Here is a 24,699-nt window from a genome sequence, read left to right as displayed (position 1 = left end):
ACTGTGGGTGGCCATGTGTAACAAACCTGCCTAATATATGAGCTTCAGCTGAAAAAATTCTCAGATGGGGACATTCTTTCTGCTTACTGTCTTCATCCTTATGCAGGTTGGAGTCCTCTCTAAAAAATTGCACAATCCACTGTGCAGTCCAATGGGCAGTCCACTGCCCAGCCCATTGTTTCATATACTGATATAAGGACACCACTCCTTTCTAGTGGTCCAACTGAAATTTTCCAAGACCAGAAATAACAGTCAAAACAAATCTCTTTAGCAGACAGTATGGGCAACAGCTGTGGATCAGGGTGAGCTTTGCACTCAAACCCATCTGTACCTGGCAGGAGTTCTAACCCAGGCCCAGCTGTGAGGGCTTCATAAGCCTTGCAGACCTCCCTTCATCAGGCTTCAACCCCACAGGCAAAGGGGATGAAATATCTGCCAGTATTACAGCTTTGGAATCTCCTGTGGTGAACAATCCCCTTGCCAGTACAAAAAGGCACACAGAGAGCAAAGATCTGGCCCAATCAATTTCAGATTCCCTAGGAAGATTTCTTCTTCAAATTTTATCACCATGTTTTGGCAAATACAAGTCCAATACAAAGTCTAGTGGCTTTGTTAACACATCATAGTGCATTTCCCAGATCCCTTATCTCTGGAAAAAGTGATGTATAAGTATACTTGTCATATCAATTTCAAAACAGGGACTAAAAAATGGGGTTACAGCAAGGTGAAACTAAACAAGTGCAAGGCTCTCTTGGTCCTGTTTAATGGGGTTAAGCCACAAGAGGAGTGAGAAGCAGTACAGCTACTACTCTCAGTTCCGCATTTTAACTAGAAACATATACAATGCTTTTCTTTTATACTTGTGTAAAAATTTCTTTCTGAAGACATTCTTTTCCTAAAAACTTACTTTACAAATTAAATAAAAGAAATATATATTTTTAAAGTAGAAAAATGTGTCAAGAAGTGTGTCTATCACATACAAGAAAGACTAGGCAATGATTGATTCTTGTATCAAACTTGAGTATTAAACTTAATATTTCTCTTAACAGAAAATTTTTCCTAATTTAATGTTTTTATCATCAGTTTGTTCTTTTGCTAAAAATAAAAAAAAGTGCGAAACAAAACACAAATAAACAAATAACCACCGAAACAAACTCAAACCTCCAAATAGCTTTGACTGGCTACAAATATGCAATAAGACTATGAGAGATAAATATCACCAGATCTCAATTTCAAGAATGCTACTTAAAATTTCAACTCACAAAAGTAAACCAAACCCCAAAATATAAGCACATACAGTTTTTCATTTTAAAATAAGAGAATTTATAGAATTTTCAGGAAGCTCCTAAAAAACAAAATAGCTCTAAAAAGCCAAATTTCTTGGTCTATCTTCCAGAAGGTATATTACTAGGCTTTGAGTAAAGTAATTAAATCCAAATTTTCAGAGAGCCATTCAGATTCAAAATAACCTGGGAGATCCTTCATGGACTTCTTACTTTGCCTTTGATGACTCTGGGCATCTTCTTGAGGCTGTCTACTTCAGTCAGATAGAATAGCAGAAGGCAAAAGGACAATATCAACAATACATGGAGTTATTTTTATAGTGTCTGAACCGGTCTCTATGGCAACATTTTTTAACCTATTTAAATTTTTTAAGTCTCTGTCTCTCTGTTCTTCCCCTTCTTGCATTATGCTGTTGAGTGACAAATATTGTTAGAAAGATGAATACAATGTCCACATACAAACACCTGTTGAGTTTGGAAGAATAGGCACTTGTTTGCTTTATATTTGACCTTTTGCTTAAACAGATATTTCAAAGACATTCCACTAAAAACTTCTTTACTGTTTTTTGAGGGAAAAATTACTAGGAAAAAAGAAAGATACATTCAACTTGCAATCCAATTACTCCGAACATGCATAGAAATAAAATCTTTTGAGTTTGTGTTTGAAGAGGGTGGTGTGTGGTTTCATCATCACTGTTTTCTAGTTCAGGGAGACAAATACAGGCAGGAAAATAAAATAGTTTTCAAGGTCATCCAGTCAGCTAGCAGTTTCACTTACTGTAGTAGGATATTTACACATTCTCAGTACGTTAACAAGTGGTTTCTGATATTGCACTTTATATCTAAGGTCTCCTTATTTAGCAGGTTTACATACCTGACTCACTATATTCTTGCCTCTTCCTTCTGCTGTTGTGTGAAAAATGGCCACAAACAAGCAGGAAATAGGACTGTACACCGACATCTGCCGAAACGACTGTCTCAAAAGGCTGGTAAATTCACAGAGAAGAAGAAATCTTTATTAAAGTGGAGGAAATTTGTTTCTGATAATCCCTTTTACCTATAATAAGTCAAAGTTTAATATAAGACTAGTAGGTCTGAAATGTATGTTCTTTATTGGAGGGAAAAAGGGAAAACTGAGGAGTGATGTCTGTAATGAAGTGAGGATGATAGTCCTGTGCAGTATTGGAGTGAAGGCAGCTGGTGCTGGTCTGGGCTATCTGCAGAAGAGTTTTACTGAGGATCTGGACCTTGGTGGAACAGACACCAGAGGAGTGCCTGTGTAGATGAATGAGATTTTCTTCACACTGGAAGAATTCTTATCCCTCATGAAGTGATCTGATTTTTAAAATTATCTGGTATAATTGAGCTACCTGCCAGCTTTAGAACATAACAACAGCAGTATCAGCTCAGCTCAGTGATCTGCCTTATTCACTGTGCTGTCTACATTAACCAGACATACAGGAAAGACTACAGAAACAGGGAATGAATGATCCTATCTCTGATATCACTTCATGACTTTTTGCAGTGAGCAATTTAAAGATTTTCTGAACCAGGACTCCATCCAAAGCATCCATCAGTCAGACTATTCTCTATTCCACTTTAAACTCATTTATCACTTTGGCTACCTTCAAATCCTAAAGCAGCGATTCCACATTTCAATTTTTGTTGTGTATCAATGACATAAAAATAAAATAATAGATTGAGCATCCTACTTCTAACACTTAAAATTTTATTTGAATGCAAATTACATTATTTGTATCCTGAGCAGAGTTGTTTGTCTTTACAGTCACTCACAATAACTGGAAGTAAATTTTAAAAAGCACCACAGATGAGACTGATTCATGTGTATCCAACACTCAGACAAAATTGCAGATGATCGGCTGCATCCTGTTGGCTGTTATGTTTCATGCAAAACCCAGAGTGCTGTGATACAAGCCAAAGTGTCATCATTTCAGCTTCATCAGAATGTGCTTATATTTTTAAGCATCAGCAATTTTCTTACAAATACTATAAACTCTGCAATTTATTTAATTGAAAATTTAATATTAGATAATTTTTGATTTAGAATAAGAAACTCTAAGAGGAAGTTTTGAAATGTATTGGTGGTAGTTTACTGAGATCAATTGAGTTATTAAAATGGGTGTTTTCACCAGAAAAGTTTTTTTAAAAAAAGAATGTCAATAATATCAACCAGTCCTTTCATACCACATATAGATAGCAAGCTGTCTTACAATTGGCCAACTAAATGTAAAATAAAATAGTAAAAAAATAGTTTTAAAAATATTTTTAATGGCTAAAATTAGCAAAGTTATTTACGGGAGAGGGGGTAAAAAAAAAGCCACTAAATAGCCCCTGCATCTGGATGAAGTTTATTAAACAGTAGTTCTAAAGTAATTAGTAGCAAGCACTTACCATAAAGCCATCACAGCATTGCCACCTTCAAGGGCTGAAAACAATTTATCTTTAGAAACTACATTCCTAGCATGGATTGAGAAGGTAATATTAATGAAGGAAAGAACAAGGAAATAGCACACTTAAAGCTGATGAACTAAAATCAATGACAAGAGGCAGCCAGACACACATGAGTAATTTATTAAGCAGTGATAGATTTGGGTAAGTAACACTGCAAAATCAGTCCTTCTTCAGATATGTGGGGTGAAGATAAATTGGCAGTTTTGTAAACTGAGCAATTCTGTTTGCCCTTTGACTAATATGTATAACAGGACTTTAAAAAATGCACTTGCTCTTTTCCTACCTGACTTCCACTGATTTATTTATGCTGAAAGCTATATTAAATCCCCTGAGGTAAAGACACCACTAGAATTAAACTTCTGTCAAGGCATTGCCCTGAGTGATTATGCTATTGGAAATCATGTTTATCAGGTGTCCTGGAGTGCTGGGCTCTGCACCAACACAGAGGGAGAGCACCAGGGCTCCTCTCTCAAGGAGACTGCAGCCTGACTCAGGCACAGAGCACATACAGTTCACAGATCTGGAGTAAAAGAAGCAAAGGTGTAGGCTTGTAAGGTGTATGTCCATCCTCTCTGGTAAAATATGTGTTCATTCACACAGTGATCTCATACACGTTATTAGGGACTACAAATCACCTTCTTATAAAACATTAATATCTTCTGTGTGTGTGTTTTTAAGTGGCCACTATTCTGCTATGGGTGGAGCAGCAGATTAATTAACCTAAATAACTATGGCAATATCAGGCCATCTTCTTTCATGTGATAGAAGAATAAAATACCTTTTAAACCAATGTTCATAATTGGGAATTTGTACACTGCCTGCTTCCTCTTGTCACTGCTTAGATGTCCACTGCTCAGAAATTTATATTGGATTTAATTTATATCAAATTGATCATGTAGACATTCTGGTTTCCTCCTGCTTCCTGAAATATCAAGACACTGTAACTCTTTCATTGCAGTAGGCATCTTTAATGGCCAGCTCTTCAAATTCCTTGGAAAGCATTATCTAAGGTAATGCCCTCCTGAAGAAAGCTATCATGTTGCTAGGCACTAGTTCTCTGTGGATCATCTTGCTGAAATCTCTATGCACTCTCTCCACAGAATTTTTCCCTCCTCATTTGAAAACCTCTTTTGTTCCCAGCAGGAAGCTCATGTTCTTAGACTCCCTGGGAGTTAAACAAAAGTGAAACCAGTAGATATGAGGCCTTATAGAGAGCTTTGCACCCTCACAAGGCTCGTTACAGTCACTTCCATAGGGAGAATATATTTAGAACATATAGGAGGGAGAACCTTCTTCCTGCTGGTATCTGTGAGGAACCAATGCTATCCTAAAAGTAATGCTGTCCCAGGTTCCTCCTCCAGATTGTGCTGACATTACCTTACAACATAAGTATGGACTAACTCAGCTAAACCTTTTCTTTGGCTCTATGAGAAGAAGCAGAGGGAAGTGGAATACAGACAGGAATGCCAGAGCCAATAAAATGACTCCTATTTCCCTTATTCAAGAATCCTGGCTTGAAGTAATATGATAGAGGAGCTTTTATTAGTTACAGCTCTTTCTGCTGCATATGAGTGTTCTACAAAATCAATTCTTTGTTCCTTTAAAACAACCAGGTTTTCATGGTGTCCTTTAATAATCACAACTTTACAGATTTTTAAAATCATGCTAAAGGAATCACTGTGAAAGTTTCCACACTGCTTTTTCATAAATACTAAACCTTTTATCTTACTGGTTTAACATAGCAGATAAAGAGAATTGAATGAATGTGATACCATGCAGAATTTCCTCCTTTCTGGAAGACAATGCAAAGACAGAGCATAAATGGTTTCAGCCTTTATGAGAAAAAAAGTTCTTGACATCTTTCTTGTGCAAGCAATGAATAGAAACTAATGTCAAAATATTAGCTGACTTTTTAACCTATTATTCTCCTTCCCATTCTCAATCAAACTTCTACATATATCTGTGGTCACAGTCTCTGCTCTCTGGTTGTGGATACTATTGCTTTTCTCTTTCAGCTTCTATGAATTATCTCATTTTCCATAATCCCAGTAGTCATGGTATAAAATGACAAGAAACTGCCTCCTTTGATTTCCTCAGTGTGCATAAGTATCCGCAGATCTACAATCTTCCACCTATGTGAAAATTGCTGAGATTTCATTAAAATCATTGGAAATACATAATTACTCAATATTTTCCCTCTTCTATATTTAAAGGGACTCTAAATTTATAACCTAATTTTTTGTATTGTTTGTTTTGTGTTAAGTAAAGCCCTCTATTAGGAATTTCTGTCTTCCTGATGCAATTTAATCCTGAGGATGAGGAAGCTTCATTGCCATTATGTGTATCTCTGAATGAACAAAAAATGGATGGCCTCCGAAACAACCCATGGCTAATGCATTAAAGGCATTAGAAATTAATATCATTACCATAAGAGAAATTACTGTGATTCATGATGCTATTGTATAATAAGTTCACATTGCCACTGCCAGTGGCCCAGAGTGGAGATTCTGTTCTTTCCCTTCACTCTGCATTCACTCTCACGTACACAGGTTGACAAGAACTGATACAGAGCTGTAAAGCAGTCTCTTCTGTCTTCTGTCTGCTGAAAATATTGTTTTGCCATGCATACAAGGTCACTCTACCTCCACTTGCTTTGCTAGTGTGATAATGTGCTCTGATTCTAAGGCTATGGGGAAAGAATATATATTTCTAAAAAAAAAAAATATTAAATTGGGTTTTGAGATAAAAGAAACAGTAAAAATGTTGAACTACATATAAACATACATGTATCCCATAAACAGCTTTCAGGTGCATTTGCATTATTTTTTTTTTTAAAGTACCTGTTTGTGAGTGTATGTCTACACATTCTATGAACACATTCAAAAGTATCTGTTCCCCTTTGTTCATCAGCATGCATGGGGACACGTGCACACACACACTGCATTTAGGTTCATTTTTAGGTTTCTATACTGGGTTTGGCTGAGATAGAGCTAATAATTTTCCTCACAGAATCCTGTATAGTATTGTGGTTTGGATTTCTGAATCAGAAGAGTGTTGTTAACACACTGATGTTTTAGCTACTGCTGAGCAGTGATTACACAGCATCAAGACTTCACCTCACTCAGCTTCCCTGGCAGTGAGTTGGCTGAGGTGGATAAGAAGTTGGGAGGGAGAAGAGCCAGGACAGCTGACCCCAAATGACCAAGAGTTATCCCATACTGTATGACAACATGCTCAGCAATACAACCAGCACTGGTCTTTTAAAGGTGGCTGTTGCTTGGAGACTGGCTGGGCAACAGTCTGCTGGTGGGAGGTGGTGAGCGACTGCTTTTGCATCACTTGGTGCAGGCTTTTTTTCCATTCACTTATTAAACCATCTTTATCTCGACCCACAGGTTTTTCTCACTTCTGCTGTTCTGATTCTCTTCCCCATGTTGCTGGGGGAGAGATCAAGTGACTAGGTGGGTGCTTAGCTGCTGGCCCAGGTCAGCCCACCACATTTGCTCAAGCCCACTTCATGTTTTACTGGGTAAGAGAACAAAGTCAAAGTGTTCTACATGCTTCTGTAGGTGGGCATGACCCCAAGCACTGGCATAAAGTCATCCATACTCTGGAATAATTAGCATGCCTCCTGGCATGATTTTGTCCCACACTAGCTAGCATTATCCCAGTCAATTCCGCAAGCTTGGGGTAGTTGAAACTGGCAAGGGACCAGTTTGGATGTGGCCACTTTATTTTGGAGTAGAAAGAAATTTACTAACAGACATTTTCTGTATCATTCCAGCTAGCTGAAGCATGAGTGAATGCTTTCTTACCCATTTTGTTAGCAAGTACAAATAGATGTAACCATAGAATATCTTTAAAAAATTTGCTTTATCTGTTATTTTTAAAAAATAAATAGAAGTTATGTGGTATGAGAAGACTTTGGATTGCCAAAATAATGTAGATACTGTCTCCCTTTCCTGGATTCTTTCTGTTTTGGACTTAAACTACTTCTTTCAAAAAGACAATTTCTTACTGTCTCCGTACTGCTAATCCTAAAAGACGTTGTCCTTGGAGGAGAACTGAGTATACTTTAAATTGAGGATGCTCTTAGGGACAAAATTATCCTTTTCATGTTATTACTCTTATGTAAAGACTATTAAGACATATGTATCCACTATGATTAAAAAAAAAAAAAACGGAATAAGAATGAAGGTGGGTGACATGTGGCACTGTTGTAATAGCATTGCAAAGCTATCCCTTCAATGGTTTCAGTCAATCATGTAAAGAGATGAAGCTCTTACAGATAAGCAGAGAAGGAATCTTTGCTGACATCAGTGTCCCAGACAAGAAGATGGACTGTTTTCATATGGCAGGATTATAATCATCACAGTCAGACTAACTGAAAGACAACCGCAGGCTTTGTTGTTGAACTTCTCATTCCAGGCATCATTTTGATTGCTGAGGTAACTCTCTAAAATTACAGCAATTTTATTGTTAGCAAATAACATCAAAATCTAAAATACAGAAAACAGATTTTGTGATTTAAGAGTAGTGATATTCACATGAAACCACATTTTCTTAGAAGAAAAAATGCTTTTACAAGAATGTGTTGCACTGGGGGGCAACACAAGGCAGTATTTTCTGTCTACCTAATGGTGGCTTTTCCTGGTAATTTGTTTCACTGGGACGTCTGTTTACAACGGCTGCATTTGCATCCTCATGTAGAAATCTTAAGTCTCACGTATCGGTATCCATTCTACTACCCTCTCACATTATGCCATCTTTTCAAGGAAGCTCCTTCAATTCCTTGCCTCTGTCTGTGCCTGGACACCTCCTCCTCTTTTTCTCAGAACTCCACAGGGAGATCCCTCTCAACTGTGCTCAGAACCACTCTTTTCTTTGCTGACATGGTTGACTCATGTGTAACCCTTGTGCTTAGCTCAGCCACCTCTTCATTACCAATTCTGGCTCATTGCCCCTAGCTACTCACAAAGTCCCCATCATGACCTTTTAAATAAATTAAAGTTAGGAAGACTCAGGACCTTTAGAATATGGGTTGCTCATCACACTAATTGACTACGAGCTCTTGTAGTCTTCATTCTTCTCCAAACAGGTATTGCCATATAGTTAATGCAAAAAGAATATTTCTTATTACTTAGTATTACTTGCACCAACCCAAAGAGAGATTTAAAAAGCTGAATATCTTTACCTAGTAAGCTGAAATGATTATACAGCACATCGTATGTTCCAGCCAAACAGCTTTTTCTTCACTGTTAATGTAGCTGTCTCATTATATCTCTTCAAATCTTCCAAGAGCGTTTGTCTTCATTTAACAGCACACACTACACATTCCATATTTTAAAATTAAAGCAATATGGAATTTTCAGAGCCTAAAAACAGTTCCTGAGAAACAACTGTCCTGAAAATCAAAATGTAATAACATCAGTGAAGCTTTTCTATTACTGATCCATAATCTATATGCTAATTTGCATAGTTCCCAAGTAAATAGAAGTCTTTCTGACAGCCCAGCAGAAGTGTTCTGACAGCCAACATGCATTCTCTTTTCTCTTCTGAGTCACACCCAGACGCAGAGACTTTTCAGGCCAAACTGTGCATGCATCAATATGAATACGGTCCCTTATGTTCACACTGCACCTTCAGTTCTGCTTCTATATTGCTGTTACCCACAATGATGTACAAGAACATAACTAATTTTTCCATGGTTTTCCATTGAAATACCAGGTGGATTTTGCTTGTCCATCAATTAAAAAAAAATCTAAATTTTATCCACAAATCTACATTTATCCTTCTTTGAATAATAAATCTTTCAGACTTGGTGATGCAAAACCTCAAAAAACCATAGAGCAATATTTCAGGATAGCATCAGTTTCAATTTAATTTTTTAATTCTCATTCCTCAATAGTTCAGTAATGAAGAAGTTGTTTTAAGAAAGCATACCAGTGATTTCCACTTTTTTACTTAAACTGAGCATCATGACTTTGTATTATAAAAAAAAGCAAAACAAACAAACAAAAAAAACAAAAAAAAAAACAATTTAAAGAGGACACTTAGAAAATAGTCTTCTCTGGCACAGGGAAGCATCACTATTACAGAACAGTGACAGCAATTTGAGACTAATTAGTCAGGAAGGAATTGAAAAAAAATTATATAAATTTATGCTTTAGAGTTTTAAAGGGCTTCTTAATTTCTTTTCTATCTGCCTGTAAACCTCTCGTTCTGAGCTTCACAAACTTCAAAACACATTTATCTGAGGTCACAGTTAAAATATTAAGTTATTTTTTCCTGACAGAGCTGACGTTTACCTTGTTTAAAGTGTTTAACATCAAAGTCAACACGATGTATTCATGATGTGAAGTACACCATATTCATTTACCAGAAAACATGCTCATCCAATACTTTGTAAACATTTAAAGCACTTAAGATAAGAAATAAAATCACAAGCCTCTGCTCATGCACATTTCATCCCTTATTCTATAGGTGTAACACCCAGTATAAAGCCCACTTAAATTAATGGGTCTTTCCACTGACTTCTGAATTAATCCTGTGAGCAAGTAGAGGATTCTATTCCTTCATTTCCTGCCTGCTCAGGAAAACACACGTCTTCATAGCACAAAGGCAGAAGGGAAGAGATTCTGTTGCCAGGTTTTGTAATCGAAGAAATTAAATTGCCTCTGAGTAACCTGTTCTGTGATACTGCCTGTGCAAAACTCATTTGCTTAAATATAACCTGGCAATAACAATCCAAACCAGGCAGAGGACTAAAATGAGTACGAGTGTAAGGAAATTGTATGAGAATTGTCTTCCACCTGGCTTTCAATTTACTGTAGGCACGTCACCAAGAAAGCAATTCTGAGTTAAACAATACAAACCTGAGCTTTGTACTGACAGTCTCCAGAGAATGCTGCAAACAACATGGAATGAATTTTACTGTCTCATATATTAGTCATTGCTCAGCATAATATGAATTATCCAGCTGGATTTCTTGCCTCTAGCCCACCTAGTCACCAAAATGAGCCACACATATTTCTATAGCCCAAGGCAAATGAGCACAACACAGCTTCTGTCCCTTACATCCAGGGCAGGAGGACACTGAGTGCAAGCAGACTGTCAGAAAGGGTTCCTGGCCCAGGCTCTCTTTCAGTCTCTGTGTGGGCCTGGGCTGGGAGAACAGTTTTTCCCAGGTCAAAACTGTGCCAAGGAATTCACTAACAATTTATGCACATGCCAGTGCATAAAGGATACCTTTGCTGTTAATAGTGTAGACATTCTGCCACATGACAGAGTGAGAAAGGTTTGCACATGCAGCTAGAAACTTTAATGAATTCTTTTCCACCCAAAAAGACAGGAGACTATCCCTTCACATCTAGTTGATAGAATTATTTTGTATTATGTGTATTAGAAGATCTGGAGAAGAATAGTGGCTAGTAGAAGAATTATTTTGAGTAAACCCCATAGACATAACTGATGCTGCAGTACAACTATATGTATGAGATTTAAATGCAGAGGTTGTTGATATGAGTGATAGAGGTGGCAGCTATCAAGGGAGAACTTTGAAGAAAGTTTTTAACATCTGTGAAGGGCAGATGTTAAAAAGAAGGCTCCATATATTTCTAGTGCATCACATATAAACAGCACTTCTATTGCTGAACTCTGCACCTGGGAAAAATAGGAGACATTCTGACTAGTCTTCATAAGTGTGAAAAGAGGATTTTAAATGCTTTACTCATAGAGGGGTGATTTTTAGAAACACCTTCAAGGTGTTTCTAAACCTCGTAAAAGGAGCAGGAACTGAATTTTTCAGTAAAATCTAAAGAAATTTTAGGAGAAAATAATGATATTGAAAGTATATGTGGAAAACACAAATGCAGAGAAAAATTACAATTTAAAGTGTGAAGTTTACTTCCACATACATTTATACTGTTGCAGTAGGATCACTGTGGTTATGTTGTAAATAAAAGGACAGATTCCAGAAAAGAAGAAAAGCCTTAAATCAAGCTGAACAAATTATATTACACCCTGAGACTGGGCACATGAAATGGTCCCAAAGTTTAGCAGCTATTATGATAATTTGCATATGATATCAAAAAGAAAAGAAAAATAAAATTTGATACTGAAAAACATTTGCTGTGAGATTGCCATGCTGTTGATAAAGATGGGAGTGTAATTGTAAACTAAATCAAAGGAACTGCAGAAAGAGCTGGGTCATTTACAGCCAGCTTATATGCTATTTATCAGAACCTAGAAAGGCATCTTGTTTGTTGTGAGTAAACAAAATGATCGAGTAGAAAGACAAAAAAAATTGAGTGTCCTTAGTTATCACTCATTATCTTTGTAAGGCAGATCACCCAACTACTCAAAGATTACTGCTGTTGCACTGCAAAAACATCTTGCTTTAAAAATCCAAGTAAAGGCTCCCATTCGTATTGTCTTGTACTGCATATAGAATCCTAAAATATAATAGTTAAATGTGCATATCTCATCACACAAATGCAAGTCAAATGATAATTATTCTCGGCTATCATGTCAGATATCAGAACAAAATGTATTGAAGTTCAACTGCTAGGGACACCAGAAAAGACTTTCAGAAGATCCCTACATTTTCCTTTGTGTTAATTAAAACAAATAGTTTCATAGCTGTTGGTTGAAAACACAAATAAACAAACAAAACCCAACCAAAGGAAAAAAAAAACCACCATTATTTTAGAACAATTATTTCTACTATATTGCTATTTTCAATATCAGTATCCAATTTCCTGAGTTCTTTGCTTGAACAAGTGGTGTTAGCAGCACTGGAATATGTCAAAAGAAAAGAACACTGGATTTTTTAAAATGGTATCTTCAAAGCTGTACGGTGTCAGACACATTAATGATCCTGGAAGAGAAACCTGTAAGACTTCAACTATGATTTCTCAGACCCTTTAAGATCCTAAGAGTTTCAAATATGTTTGCAGCTGAAGAGACAGCCCCCCTTGGTATATTTTTTCTCATTGAAAGGATGTTTGTCTTCCAGAAAAGCACTCCTGAAAAGAAAGTTCTTACTTCCTTCTCCCACAGTCTCTGAATGTCCAACTATTTTAATGTCACTTTTCTTTATAAATCAGTATTTAATCTAGCATTCAACAATATCTGTCCAATATCCTCTATCCTTGTATTCTGTCAGTCAGCTACTCCTGAGGCAAAGATAGTGTACTGCCCAAATCAGTTCAAAAATAGGCGATAATAAAAAAAATGAAATTCAGAATAATAAGCAGTATCTTCTTTTATGAATTTACATTTTTTATTTAAAAAAGGGAAAGATACACTGTTTGAGAGTTGATTTGTCATAGAATTACTTTTCTGCTTTTTATTGTGTCTTTTGCATTATCTTTGTTTTGTTCTTTGTTTCATTTATTCATTATTCTGGTCTTTAGGTGCTCTTTGTGAACTCAGTGCATGATCAGAACATCATAAGAATAGCACCCATTTAATTTATCTCCTTAGGCTTATCTCTGCAGAGATAAGTCAAAGGCAAGATTCCAATCTCTAAGAAATTTTATTATTTAAATGGTTTTCTACTTCCTATTTCTGATTCGTTAAATAATCTGGATTTTAGCCCTGTTCATTTTGTTACCACCAATATAGATTTCATTTTTCATGTATTTCTTCAAATAGCTTTGATTTTTATACTGTTTATCAGAATCCAGAGACAGTCAACAAGTGTGTTGTAGGAAAAAGAACCAGTTTCAGGGCCAGAACACGAATCAGTTGTTCTTACTTAACCCTCTTTGCCTTTGTGTGGAAGATCTATAGCAGAAGACACTGCTATTAAAAAAAAAAAAAAAAACAAAAAAACCCCACATAATTTTCTATTTAAAAAAATACAATTTTTCTTTTAAAAAACCCCAAACTACAAGAGCCAGATGCTCAAAGAATGTTGATAAATCCTTGTTTTGAGGTTACATTTATGGCCTACTTTGCAGGTCATAAAAATTGATGTATTCTCTACTTCACTCATCATTATTATATAAGAAATATTAATCACTTGAACATCTAGCTTTGAATTTCCACTGTTTTTTAGATTTCTCAGCTTTGCTTCAGTACACTCATTTGAAGTAGGTGTCTTACAAGTATGGGAGAAGGAGATAATTTGATGCCAGATGTGTGTTCTTGCTTTCAATCATATATTGTTTATTAAAAAGGGATGAATGGTCTTGGATAATCCAGGTAGCTTAATACCTGAGACTGAATTAAAGTCCATGAAACTATGCATTCTGAGGACAGAAAACACCTTCCCCTCACTTACAAGTAAATATGGGGAGTCAAGAACAAGAGCAATGGGAGGAAGAGGAGGTTAGAGTAAAAGTTTACTTAATTTCTGAAGCGTGAAGAAATAGTGAATAAATCAGGCTGTTAAATTAATTTTGGTGCAGGTTGGCAGGTCCTCAGCACAGGTAATTAATTCAGTGAGTTTTGATAAACTAGAATTAGAAGCAAATGAGAAATATGTCCTCCTAAAGCAATGGGGAAGATGTGCACCACTATGTCTTGGTGCAGGCAGACTGGCACACTGCAACTTTCTGTGAGTGATGGGCCACAAGGTTTGAGTGATGTTGCTGCATGTGCAGGAAGGTGAGGGGAGGTGGTGGTCCTTGGCCAAGGAAGAGAAGGAGAGGAAGGAGTGATTGGCAGCAGTCCATAATCTGGTGAGAAAGAAAAAAATGCTAATATATCCCTTCTAAAATTTGACATATTCAGTGGCTCATTTAATAACAACCATTGGTGAAAATGAATTTTTGTTCCTATTTGGAAATTGACTTCCCAGATACAGTCCTTTCCCAGACAGAACAGCATTGTTTCCTTATTTATTTATCAAAGGGGAAGTATAAGGAAGTAGATAAAAGCCAGATTTCCAGTGGGGTATTGGACACCTGTGCTGAGCCCATGGCTGTGCCTGGGAGGGGGCAGGTTTGTTTGCCAGGACTGCTTCTCTCAGGGAGGGAGGCTGAGTTCACTGCAAGCACTGCCTGCACATGAACTTGTCATCACAATCCCACAGCAGTTGTTTGGTGATGTTTTGAGGCTGATTTGCATCTTTCTGATGGCATGTGATGCAAATGCACTGTTATATCACTGATACAGGCTTGCCATTGTTGTTTGTTAAAGACCCCTGTCTGCTGCTCAGAAGAGTTAGATATAATCAGCAGTCATATATTCCAGCTAGAGTACAGATCTCATAAAATTTGCTTCTGTCTTCTCATTTTCTGCTCAACATGATCATTAACATTTTTATCACAGTTCTTTCTTCCACAGTAGCCATGTCCACATTTGTCTCAGATTATCATCTTCTCTTTTGTTTCAATATAGAGGATAAATTATGAATAAATCCTACAGTGTGCATTCAAGTCAACCATAAGAGATGGCAGTGTTTTCACCAAAATGATCAGGATTTGTTTGCATTTCCATTATTTATAAGGGAAATAGTATATCCACTTTTATTTTTTAATCAGGGTGTGTTTTTACCTATGCAGTTCCTCCATAAAAGATTTCGTACTGTTCCTCAAAAGTAATTTTGTTGTCAAATTCTTTCTCCAACAGAACTCTCTACCTTTTGCAAGAACATTAATAGGAAAGCAAATTAAAATTGCACAGTAGAAATTCATAACATATGAACCAACTAGTTAAAGAAAGGACATTTATGAATTTTCTATTATATTTACTGTGTGTTCCACTGCAGAACTTTCATTTTAAATAAGTGGGGGGTTGGGGTTTTTATTTTCATGTACAGGAAATACTGCTATTAGTCAGGCTTTAACTGGATAGATTTTATGAATCCATATACCTTAGAGACATATAAACATAAGAATTAATGGCAAAACCTAGGATGGAATACCTAGTGCCTTGTCATGATCTGGGGTTTTATTCCAGTTTACATTACTTGGTTGGGTTTATTTTAATTAACAACAGTTCTCTTGCATATAATTCTACAGAACCCCTTTCCTCTATATTTAAATTGACAATTTGACTTGGGGTTTGAAGACAAGATGTTTTTCGTATCTGTAAATTCAAAGGAGGAAAGCATTACATTTTGACTCTTCAAGTGCATAAATTTTAGAAAGTTCAGAGATTGATGTCAGCTAATGCTAATGTCAGCTGGTATCAGCTATTTATTTAAGATAACTTTGGAATTAACCAGCACAACTGATTTCAGATAAGAATCTGGAAAAATTAACACCACAGAAAATTAAACCCAAAACATATTGGGAAGTAATTAAGAATTTAAAATTAATTAAAAGCATGGATGGTGTAATACATGGGTGTCATAAATGTCATATCCTTCCTATCAGCCTTGAATCAGCAATATATGCAAGCCTATTCTCTCCCTAAATAATTTGCTCAGCTGGGATTTTAGTAAAAACTCTTGACTAGCCTTAATACAAGGCTAAATATAAGGTAGCTATTAGATGTGTATGATGCATAAAGAAATGATCATAAAGTAATATCTACAACTTTCATTTTTTCATGAATTTACCTCATTGATGTTGGGGGTGTCAACTGTTTTTTCCTTTAATCTTAACATAATTTTGACACTTTAAATTGTACTATAATGATATTCTCAACATTACTGGTGTGGTCTTGGTTCTGGGGTACTATGCAGACTGCATTTTATAGCCTGCTACTGGCATTTTAAGCAACACAGTGGAGCACAGATCATCATTTATGCCAAGAAGCTCATTTACGTAAGCTATAATGTCAAGTTTAATTAAGGGCTACAGTGACAAAAGAAAGCCAATTGCATGTGCTCAAAATACTTTTCAGATGACAAATGACTGATACCCATAAAAACAATATCCAGGGCAATTGTTAAGGTTATTATATTTAAACCTGCCTAAAAATATCTAATGCAGTATATTCCAAGACGTTAACGATCTGTAAAATTTAAATAAAAAGTAAAAAATTCAAATTTAAATTTTATAATCAGGGTCTTTTTTCATGGAGGGGAATAAAATATAGCTGGTAATTAGGAGCATTTATATCCCCACATTTTCTCTGTTCAGCGCAGTGTGATTTTATAATCAGTAATTTTGTAACTGGCTTACCAAAATGGCTTTATGATGGTCCCTGGTCAAAGTAAATGTGTGGAGAAAAATCTGCTGGCATGATTTATTTTGTGTTTTTGTCCCTGCTGAGAACACTCAGTGTTTGGGAAAACAAGTCAAAACCTCTTCTGCCTAATCCCCATCAACATTTCTCTTTCTTTCTCTTGCTCTTTGTGGTCACCACATCATGAAGGGAGAAAAGGGAGAGTTGATGCTAAGGATAAAGGTCAAGATGATAGAATATGACAACTCTTTGAATTGAAAACAGAAATGAGTGTCCCTAAGTATTCAGCATGAGCTTCTCTTTGCTCCCTGCAGGGCATCTGCACCACAACCACCGCATTTTTACACTTCTTCTTCTTAGCTTCATTCTGTTGGGTTTTGACAGAAGCGTGGCAGTCATATATGGCTGTTACTGGAAAAATTAGGACACGGCTCATAAGGAAGCGTTTCCTGTGCCTTGGATGGGGTAAGTCAGTAAAATTAATTTCTTAAGAGTCATTGGAATGAAACATTTAATACAGTGGAAATGTCAAGAATATCATAATTTTCATGAGTAAAACTAAAAGATAGTATACAGCATGTTGCTAAAAGGAAAACTAGGTTAGAAGCCTTTCCACTATATCTCAAGCTCAAGGTATGCTGGGGTATATTGTGGCATTCTTTTCTAAATACGTTTTAACAAAATTTTAGGAGATTTTCAGCAAAGTAGTGTAATATCAAGAAATCAAAATAAAACAAGAAAGAAACATTCTATGAATATTCATGAAACCTCTTTCTAGTTAAGACCTGTCAAATGTACCAGTAATTTAGCTACATCAAAGCAGTGCACCGTGGGCAGAAAACAGTGTCCTTCTCCCTGCCAGTGCTTCAGAAAAACAAATCCTACAATAGGAATGTGCTTCATTAAATAATTCATTCCATGTAAAATTGTCCATTTTGCATTAGCTTGCCCTGTCATTTTTTTGTCCAGGCAGAACAGCAATATTTTACTCAGCATCTGCTGATTATTACTGTTTTGGTTTTTTTCAGGACTGCCAGCATTAGTGGTTGCAATATCAATAGGCTTTACCAAGACAAAAGGATATGGAACGGCTCACTAGTAAGTCAATCTGAAATGATAAACTATGTTTTTAATTATCAAGATTGTCATACCCATCAGGAACTGCATAGCACATTCTAAAGGCTCTACAGGTATCCATTCACACATGGAATTGCCCTGAGAGTCGCTGAGTGATCCACAAAAGAACAAAGAGAAAACAGCATGACTGTCTTGGACTGAGCTCAGCAAAGCACCAGGAATCCTGGATTTTGTTTGAGATTTTGAAATAGCAGTCTTTTAAGAAATACTAAGCATTAGGTCCACTTAGACACCTAACATTTATATAGATTTATAAAAGAGAATGTTAAATGTTATGGGTAGTCCTCTGCCAACCTTTAAACATGTCCAAAGCTGTACTGGCAAGAGTCTCTTTGGCACCCAGGTTTCTGCACACCAAGCAGGTACCTCGACTTGAATGCCCCTGAGCAGCTTGGAGCCAAAGCCCTTCAAACATCTCAAAACAGTTCTCCCATCCATCCCCTCTCTCCTGGACACCCTGATCAAGCCCATTTCCTGGACTGTGCTGTATTTGACAGACAGGAAGAAATTTGTGTGCTTCATTTACATTCAACTAATACAGTTCCTGTTTAACCACCTCGCTGGTTCCAGTGTGTATTTAGCACCTTGGAAATTTAACTCCTCAGAGAGTCTGCCCTTCGTTCTTCTGATGAAGGAGCTGAGCCTTCTTCCTGCCAGTGGAGCACTCCAACCACCATTATGTATGCAAGAGTGTGCTTCCTTTGGTCAGCCTGTTTGGAGCTCTCCTCACGTTGCCTAAGAAATTGAGTATGCAATCTGGACAGAAAGAGGAAATATGACTCTGTAGACTGGTAATGAGGGCATTCATCAGAGATGTGGATGAGTTAGGTCAAGTCCTCATTTCAATGAATATTTAATTATTCTCCTTAGCATCATCACTGAGTGAGATCAGGATTCCCCCTCCCTTCCCTGTATGTCTCACCAACTTGGCGCTCCAGCTCTGGGTGGATAAGAATACAAAACCAAATCTCCTCCTGAGTTCCAGCTCCAGCCATTAAGCTCTGTAGTTACAAACTGTGACAACATGCATCTTGTTTTTTAGTGAAGAATGTCTTGTGTAACTGAAATGCTTAATTGCACTTAGACCTGGAAAATGCAATAGTGGTCTTAGCCCCCTTTTGAGTGTCATATTGAGAACTTACTCCTCTAAATTCTTTTTTAACTATGGACTCATCTTGCTGGCTTTTTTTATTATTTAGTCCTTGGACTACAACTGGAAAACCATTTAGGCTGTGAGAATTACAAATCACAAAATAAGGGTATCCAGACCCAAACTGGGGATGTAGCTTTGTCCCTTGCAGGATTAATCCCGTTACATTTGCTCTTCTGAAATCATTCATGTGTGAGTACTTGCTTTAGTTAACATTGCATCCTGATTCCTTCCTGGGCTGAATGCATTTTTAAAAGAGGATATTCTGAAATATTCAGACAAAGCAACAAAACATTCATTAAGAGTAACCTGGAAAGTAAAAAAGAGCAGGTCTCTGTACATGTAATGGCTCTTCTCCCAGGATCCAAATCCAGCTGACATGGTACTATGGGAGAAAAGAACAAATGGAGGCGTACAAGGGACAAATAGAACCATAATTCAGCTTTCTCATCTTATTTGCAAATATGTTTTCTTGGCATTTGACATCAGAATTACATAAGGAAAACAGTGAAGACAAGGAATGGAGATTCCTCCTCCATCACCAGCTGATGTGCTGTCCCACTCCAGAAGGCAGCAAAGAATTGTGTCTCATGACAACTGTTGAGCAGTGTAAAAGCAGAGCTCCTGTTCTGCTCCTCCTACCATAACTAAAGCACTTGTGTAAGTTTTCTAATTGCTTACACTATATTTTTCCTGTTTGCCTAATTGGCTGCAGTCAATTACCCACATGCTGCTATCAGAAACACCCCCTGTTGTAAACTATTCATGCTCTTTTAGATGCTCATTTTGAAAATGAAGCTTTTAAATGCAGAACATTAAAAATGAAAATTGAGGATTTTATTCCAGTTCCATGGTCCCACACATGTAGAGATTCATGGAAAAGGAGAAGGTCCAAGAATCTTTGCACCACCTATCAGTTCTGTAAGGTATATGTATGACGAGAGTGCTTGAATTGTTCACGCTAGAGCCATTTCTGTGATCATCAGTCTCTAATTTCTGCCTTTTTTCTGAGTCCTAATTATTAGTCCTATTATTAATATTAATCGGTTTCTGTATGTTTAAAACTACATAGTAAAAATATTTCACCCAGACACTTGTAGTAATAGAGATACAAAAGCTGAAGGGGTCTCCTAAAAATAGTGAAAAAACCTACAGAGATAAGTTTTTAGATATTTCAAGTTATCTGGAAGAGATAATAGCTTTTTCCAGCCATTTCCCAAATAAATGTTGTTGCTATCTCTTTTCAGACAATCAGAGCTATGAAAGCACCACTACTAAAACTTAATATACCTGTCTGAACTCCTCATGTTAACATACAGTGCAGATAAATTCCAGGAATTTATTGCATCAGTAAAAATTAAAATTCTGTCATAGTCATACTCTTGCCATGCTTTCTTATAGAAGGAACCAATAGTAGTAATACAACATCCTGGAGAGTATCAAACATCTCACAAAATGTACAGGACACAGGAGGAAGTGTACAGATGCTTCATCACTCAGCAGAATTTTATGACCATGTAACATAGTCCCATAAAGCCACTGGTGGCTGCTCTTAACACTAATCAATTTATATGGCTTTCTGCTATGTGCACATCAGGGAGAAGGAAGACAGAACAGGAGAACAAAATAAAAACAACTATAAAACACAGAAAAAAACCGTATCAGAGCAAAGAAAGAGGAGAAAGAAGAAATAGTAAAAAATCAACAAGAATTGCTCTGTGGTGTAGGGAGGCATCTGAAAAGCTATCTGCAGACAGTCTTCAACAGAAGAAGACGGAGGAAAATTTAATTTCAGTCATCAACTAGAAAATATTGAATATATTGCAACAATGATGTTACACACTGGTGAAAATCCAGACTGTTGAAAATTGAGATTGTGTAAAGAAAAAGTTAAGTGAAAAAAGGACAACCTCTGCATTTTTTTCCAGTGCTGCCTCTAAGTGGAAATTGCTCTTTTGAACAGCCATTTTACTTGGTAACGTGGAAAAGAGAGGGACAGAATTTTCTTGGTCTCACAGAATTTTGTGGCAGAAACTGTTTTTTATTTTTTATTTAGAAAAAACTGTTCTAGAACCCTTTTTCAGCACAGGTAACTAAATTTATGTTCAAACTACAATACATCTTTTATGAATACGATACTTTTATGAATTTAAATACAATACTTTTATAAATTGCAGCTTCTGTCTCCCAAAACATGAAAATTTAAATTACAAGTCCTAATTAATCAAAGTGGTCATCTTCACTAAGTTTAGAAATTCATAATGGTAAGGAAGTGTACTATGAATGCATTTCCCCCTCTCAGAAGTCTGTGTTCCCAGAGTAACAATAATAACCTAGCTTTTGACAAAATAGTAGGAAAAACTGCAGAAAATTTTGAAAGCATTTTTCTTGGACATTGCAAAAAACAATTGAATATTAGTGTTGTAAGTGGTTTTTGAGGTAGGATGTAAAATAGCTTGGCATGTACTACCTTTTTAACTGTGAAGCAGATAGGAACTATTTGCATCCATTTATCATTCCAGAATTTAGCACACTGGTGCCTTGGCGTTCATGTGACAGTTTTCACATGGCTTCATTGCAATGGAAAACACTTTTATTTTTTGCAGAGAGAATACCAGCCCTAGCAGACCAATAATGTTATTATGTGCTTGCATTTATTTCACTCGGTTTTGAGAAGTACAAAAGCATTACTGGGAAGCAAAGAAGATACGTGTGATTCTGATGTGAATGTTTCTGGGTATGAAATCCAAGTAAATTATTTGAATGTATATACTGGAGTTTCCTTATATGTAGGTGTGATCACGCATTCAAATAAACATGCTGTTCTTTGAATGTGTAATCACTGGGAAAATAGCACAGCTGCATTTACTTCAGTGTGTGAAGCTCCTGTTCTTTTGCAGATGTGAAAAGCTTTACATCATAGTATATCAAATATTTAGAATTTGATTCTGTAAGTGCTCTGTGTTTGGAAATCTGATGGTTTTCAGTGAAAGCCCTGATGCAGAATGACAAACTCTCTGAGATTAGGAGGTCTCCAGAAAATACAGTTTTCAGATGCTTTAAAATATACATTTAAATTGTTTGCAAAATATTAGAGAGAATACAGAACAGATCATATATCATATATGATTTTTCTCTAATGGAAATACTCTCTTTAAGGTGTAGTTCTAATAGCAGTTATTAAATGATAGAATACGTAGACATCTGTTTTTTTTCTAAAGTACTCTATTTCAGGTACTTGATCATTTCATCACTTTTAAGTATAGAGCTATCAGATATGGTAAGCTAGAAATGTTTCTAGATACCTACTTGGCAAGGTCTGTTCAGTTAACTCATCATACATGGCTAGAGGAAATTAAATATTTGCAAACTTACTTTCTACTGTGCTCTTTATACATTTTGGTCATTTCAGTTTATGTATAAGTCACATTAAAGATTTTGAAATGTTAACCACTGGTAATGAAAATATTTTTCAGGTCTCTACTTCATCATATCAGCAAAGCAATTTTATTTTGTGTGTGCAGAAGAATCTCTTGTATCAGAAAAATATGCTGTAGTATTTATTAATGCTTTCTTGACAATGTGTTATACTTATTTTTAATTTGTGTTAGTTCTTCTCTAATGTTCTTTCCAGCTGCTGGCTGTCTCTGGAAGGAGGGCTACTTTATGCTTTCGTTGGACCTGCAGCTGCTGTTGTCTTGGTAAACATTCATATAATTCCCACTGTTTTTGTATGAAATGATAGAAAGTGCTACTTCCATTATAAAAGATTAGCTATAAAGCAACACCACATTTTGCTGTAAATACTGAGATCACTGTTGTTTAACATACCTTCAGTATTTTGAATGCATGATTCATTTGATTATATCACATCTTTATACCAATTATCTCTCCATGTTTACACAGTAAGCTGTGAAAGAATGAGGTACTGATTAGCGGCACAGAAAACTTGTTACAGGCATCACTGAGTTATTATCAGCAGCATCTACGCAATTGTCACTGCCTTGTGAAACTCAGTGACAGTCTTGATAGAGTGCTGCTTGGCAGTGGATTGCTGTGCCAGCAAAAGCAGCAGAAGGAGTGGAACCTGCCAGCAAGTTCTCCATGGCTACTGCTTTTGAAGGCAAAGAAAAAATTGTCATAGTTGGGAAATGTTACTCATTTGTATATTAATCTTCCACATCTCTGGACATGCATTTAGGTCTAGGATTCATTTCTACCTAATTGTAGCTGTCTGCAGTGTAGATTTCTGCATCTAACTTAGATATCCCAGCCATATTTCATTGTCAGTGAAGAAAAATAGATACTTTTAGAGATCAAACCATCAGAAGTATTTCATATGTCTGCTTTAGGGTAAGATAAATTACATCCTACCTGTGCCATCAGCTATCAGACATCTGCTCTGCAGTCTATATAGATTTTTCACAACAATTTATTTAGCATTTTTCCCTTACAGATTTTGAATCTAATTCCTCTTTCCACTCCAGAAATTTTATACTGTGATAGCTCTATCAGCACTGGTTATTTCTGGTTTTCTCTTGTAAAAGAGAATCAGTCTTATTAGTCATCAAAGTTATAGTTATTCATCTACGTGAATTTTCCTGAAATGGATGTTTACTACTCCCATAGAGTTTGTCTCATCATTGCCTGGAGTCAAGCCAGGATCCTTTTGTACAACTCACAGTGCTTGTCATGGTAGAGGAGCCAAGGATGTTTACAAAAAGCCAGTTATAATTTTCACATGGAAGTAACTGTATGTTCTCTGTTTAATTGGCAAGTCTTTGTTCAGAGATGTTGGAAGTTCACTGTTGCAGTTTGCCCTGCCATTAGCTGGTAGCTGTGGAAAGGAGCTATTCCATGCAGCCACTTAAGCCTAAGTGTATGAAGCCAAAGAATTATATAACATCAGCTGAAAAATGTTAATGCTGAAAATAAAGTTGAAAAAGAATTGGCAGGACAAGCTAGCAAAAATTAGGTGTTTTGGCACAGGTCTTGAAAAACTAGTTTGAAAGGAAAAATATCTTTAATAAATAAAAAAGGAACATTCCTTTAATAGATTCAAAAATTGGTATTACCTATTTGCAGGGCCATGCAGAGACAGGTTAATAGAGTTCAGTTCAGTAATGCAAATGGATAATAGTAGGCATTAAATTGTCCATTAAATGCCATTAATATGTACATTAAGTGCCTAAGTGACAAAGTCCAACAGCTGAAACACTTAAATTTCTTAGGTTGTATCTTCAACCCATGTATGTGATCATGGGTTGTAATCATGTAAAGTAATCATGACCGTTTACTTTAATGGAGATAAAAAGACATCCCAGGAATTCATCTGGTCAACAAAAATAGAGAATTACAGCCAAACAGGGCTCAAAACTGACAGACATTTTGATGAGTGACATAGACAGTGATTTATGTGCAGGAAGATACTGAAAACCACAGGCTGGTTCTGCATAAGTGGGAACACACTCGTGAGCCATAAATGTTTACAAAGGAACTATGCTCTGACTAGCTCTTCCCTGTTCAGAGAACTCAAATTGCAGTGGTTTTCCTGGGATAGGATATCTATTG

General features: G+C 36.4%; 1 protein-coding gene across 7 annotated transcripts in view; it reads left to right on the top strand.

Moving 5' to 3' along the window:
• The window catches only part of ADGRB3 (adhesion G protein-coupled receptor B3), a 443,295-nt gene that overhangs the window by 381,893 nt on the left and 36,703 nt on the right, over positions 1 to 24,699 (top strand). For all 7 annotated transcript variants that reach the window (XM_088053237.1, XM_088053236.1, XM_088053238.1 and 4 more), the window contains 3 exons: positions 17,156 to 17,306; positions 17,870 to 17,939; positions 22,763 to 22,829. In XM_088053237.1, the coding sequence (XP_087909363.1) occupies positions 17,156 to 17,306; positions 17,870 to 17,939; positions 22,763 to 22,829 (288 nt within the window). The remainder of the gene's footprint in view (positions 1 to 17,155; positions 17,307 to 17,869; positions 17,940 to 22,762; positions 22,830 to 24,699) is intronic.

The sequence above is a fragment of the Pseudopodoces humilis genome, chromosome 3, assembly GCF_049639895.1.
Source record: "Pseudopodoces humilis isolate 2021_Gansu_Grassland_sample_001 chromosome 3, ASM4963989v1, whole genome shotgun sequence".
Lineage (NCBI taxonomy): Eukaryota > Metazoa > Chordata > Aves > Passeriformes > Paridae > Pseudopodoces > Pseudopodoces humilis.
The sequence above is the reverse complement of the archived record's forward strand: the minus strand, read 5'-3'. Positions and strand labels throughout refer to the sequence as shown.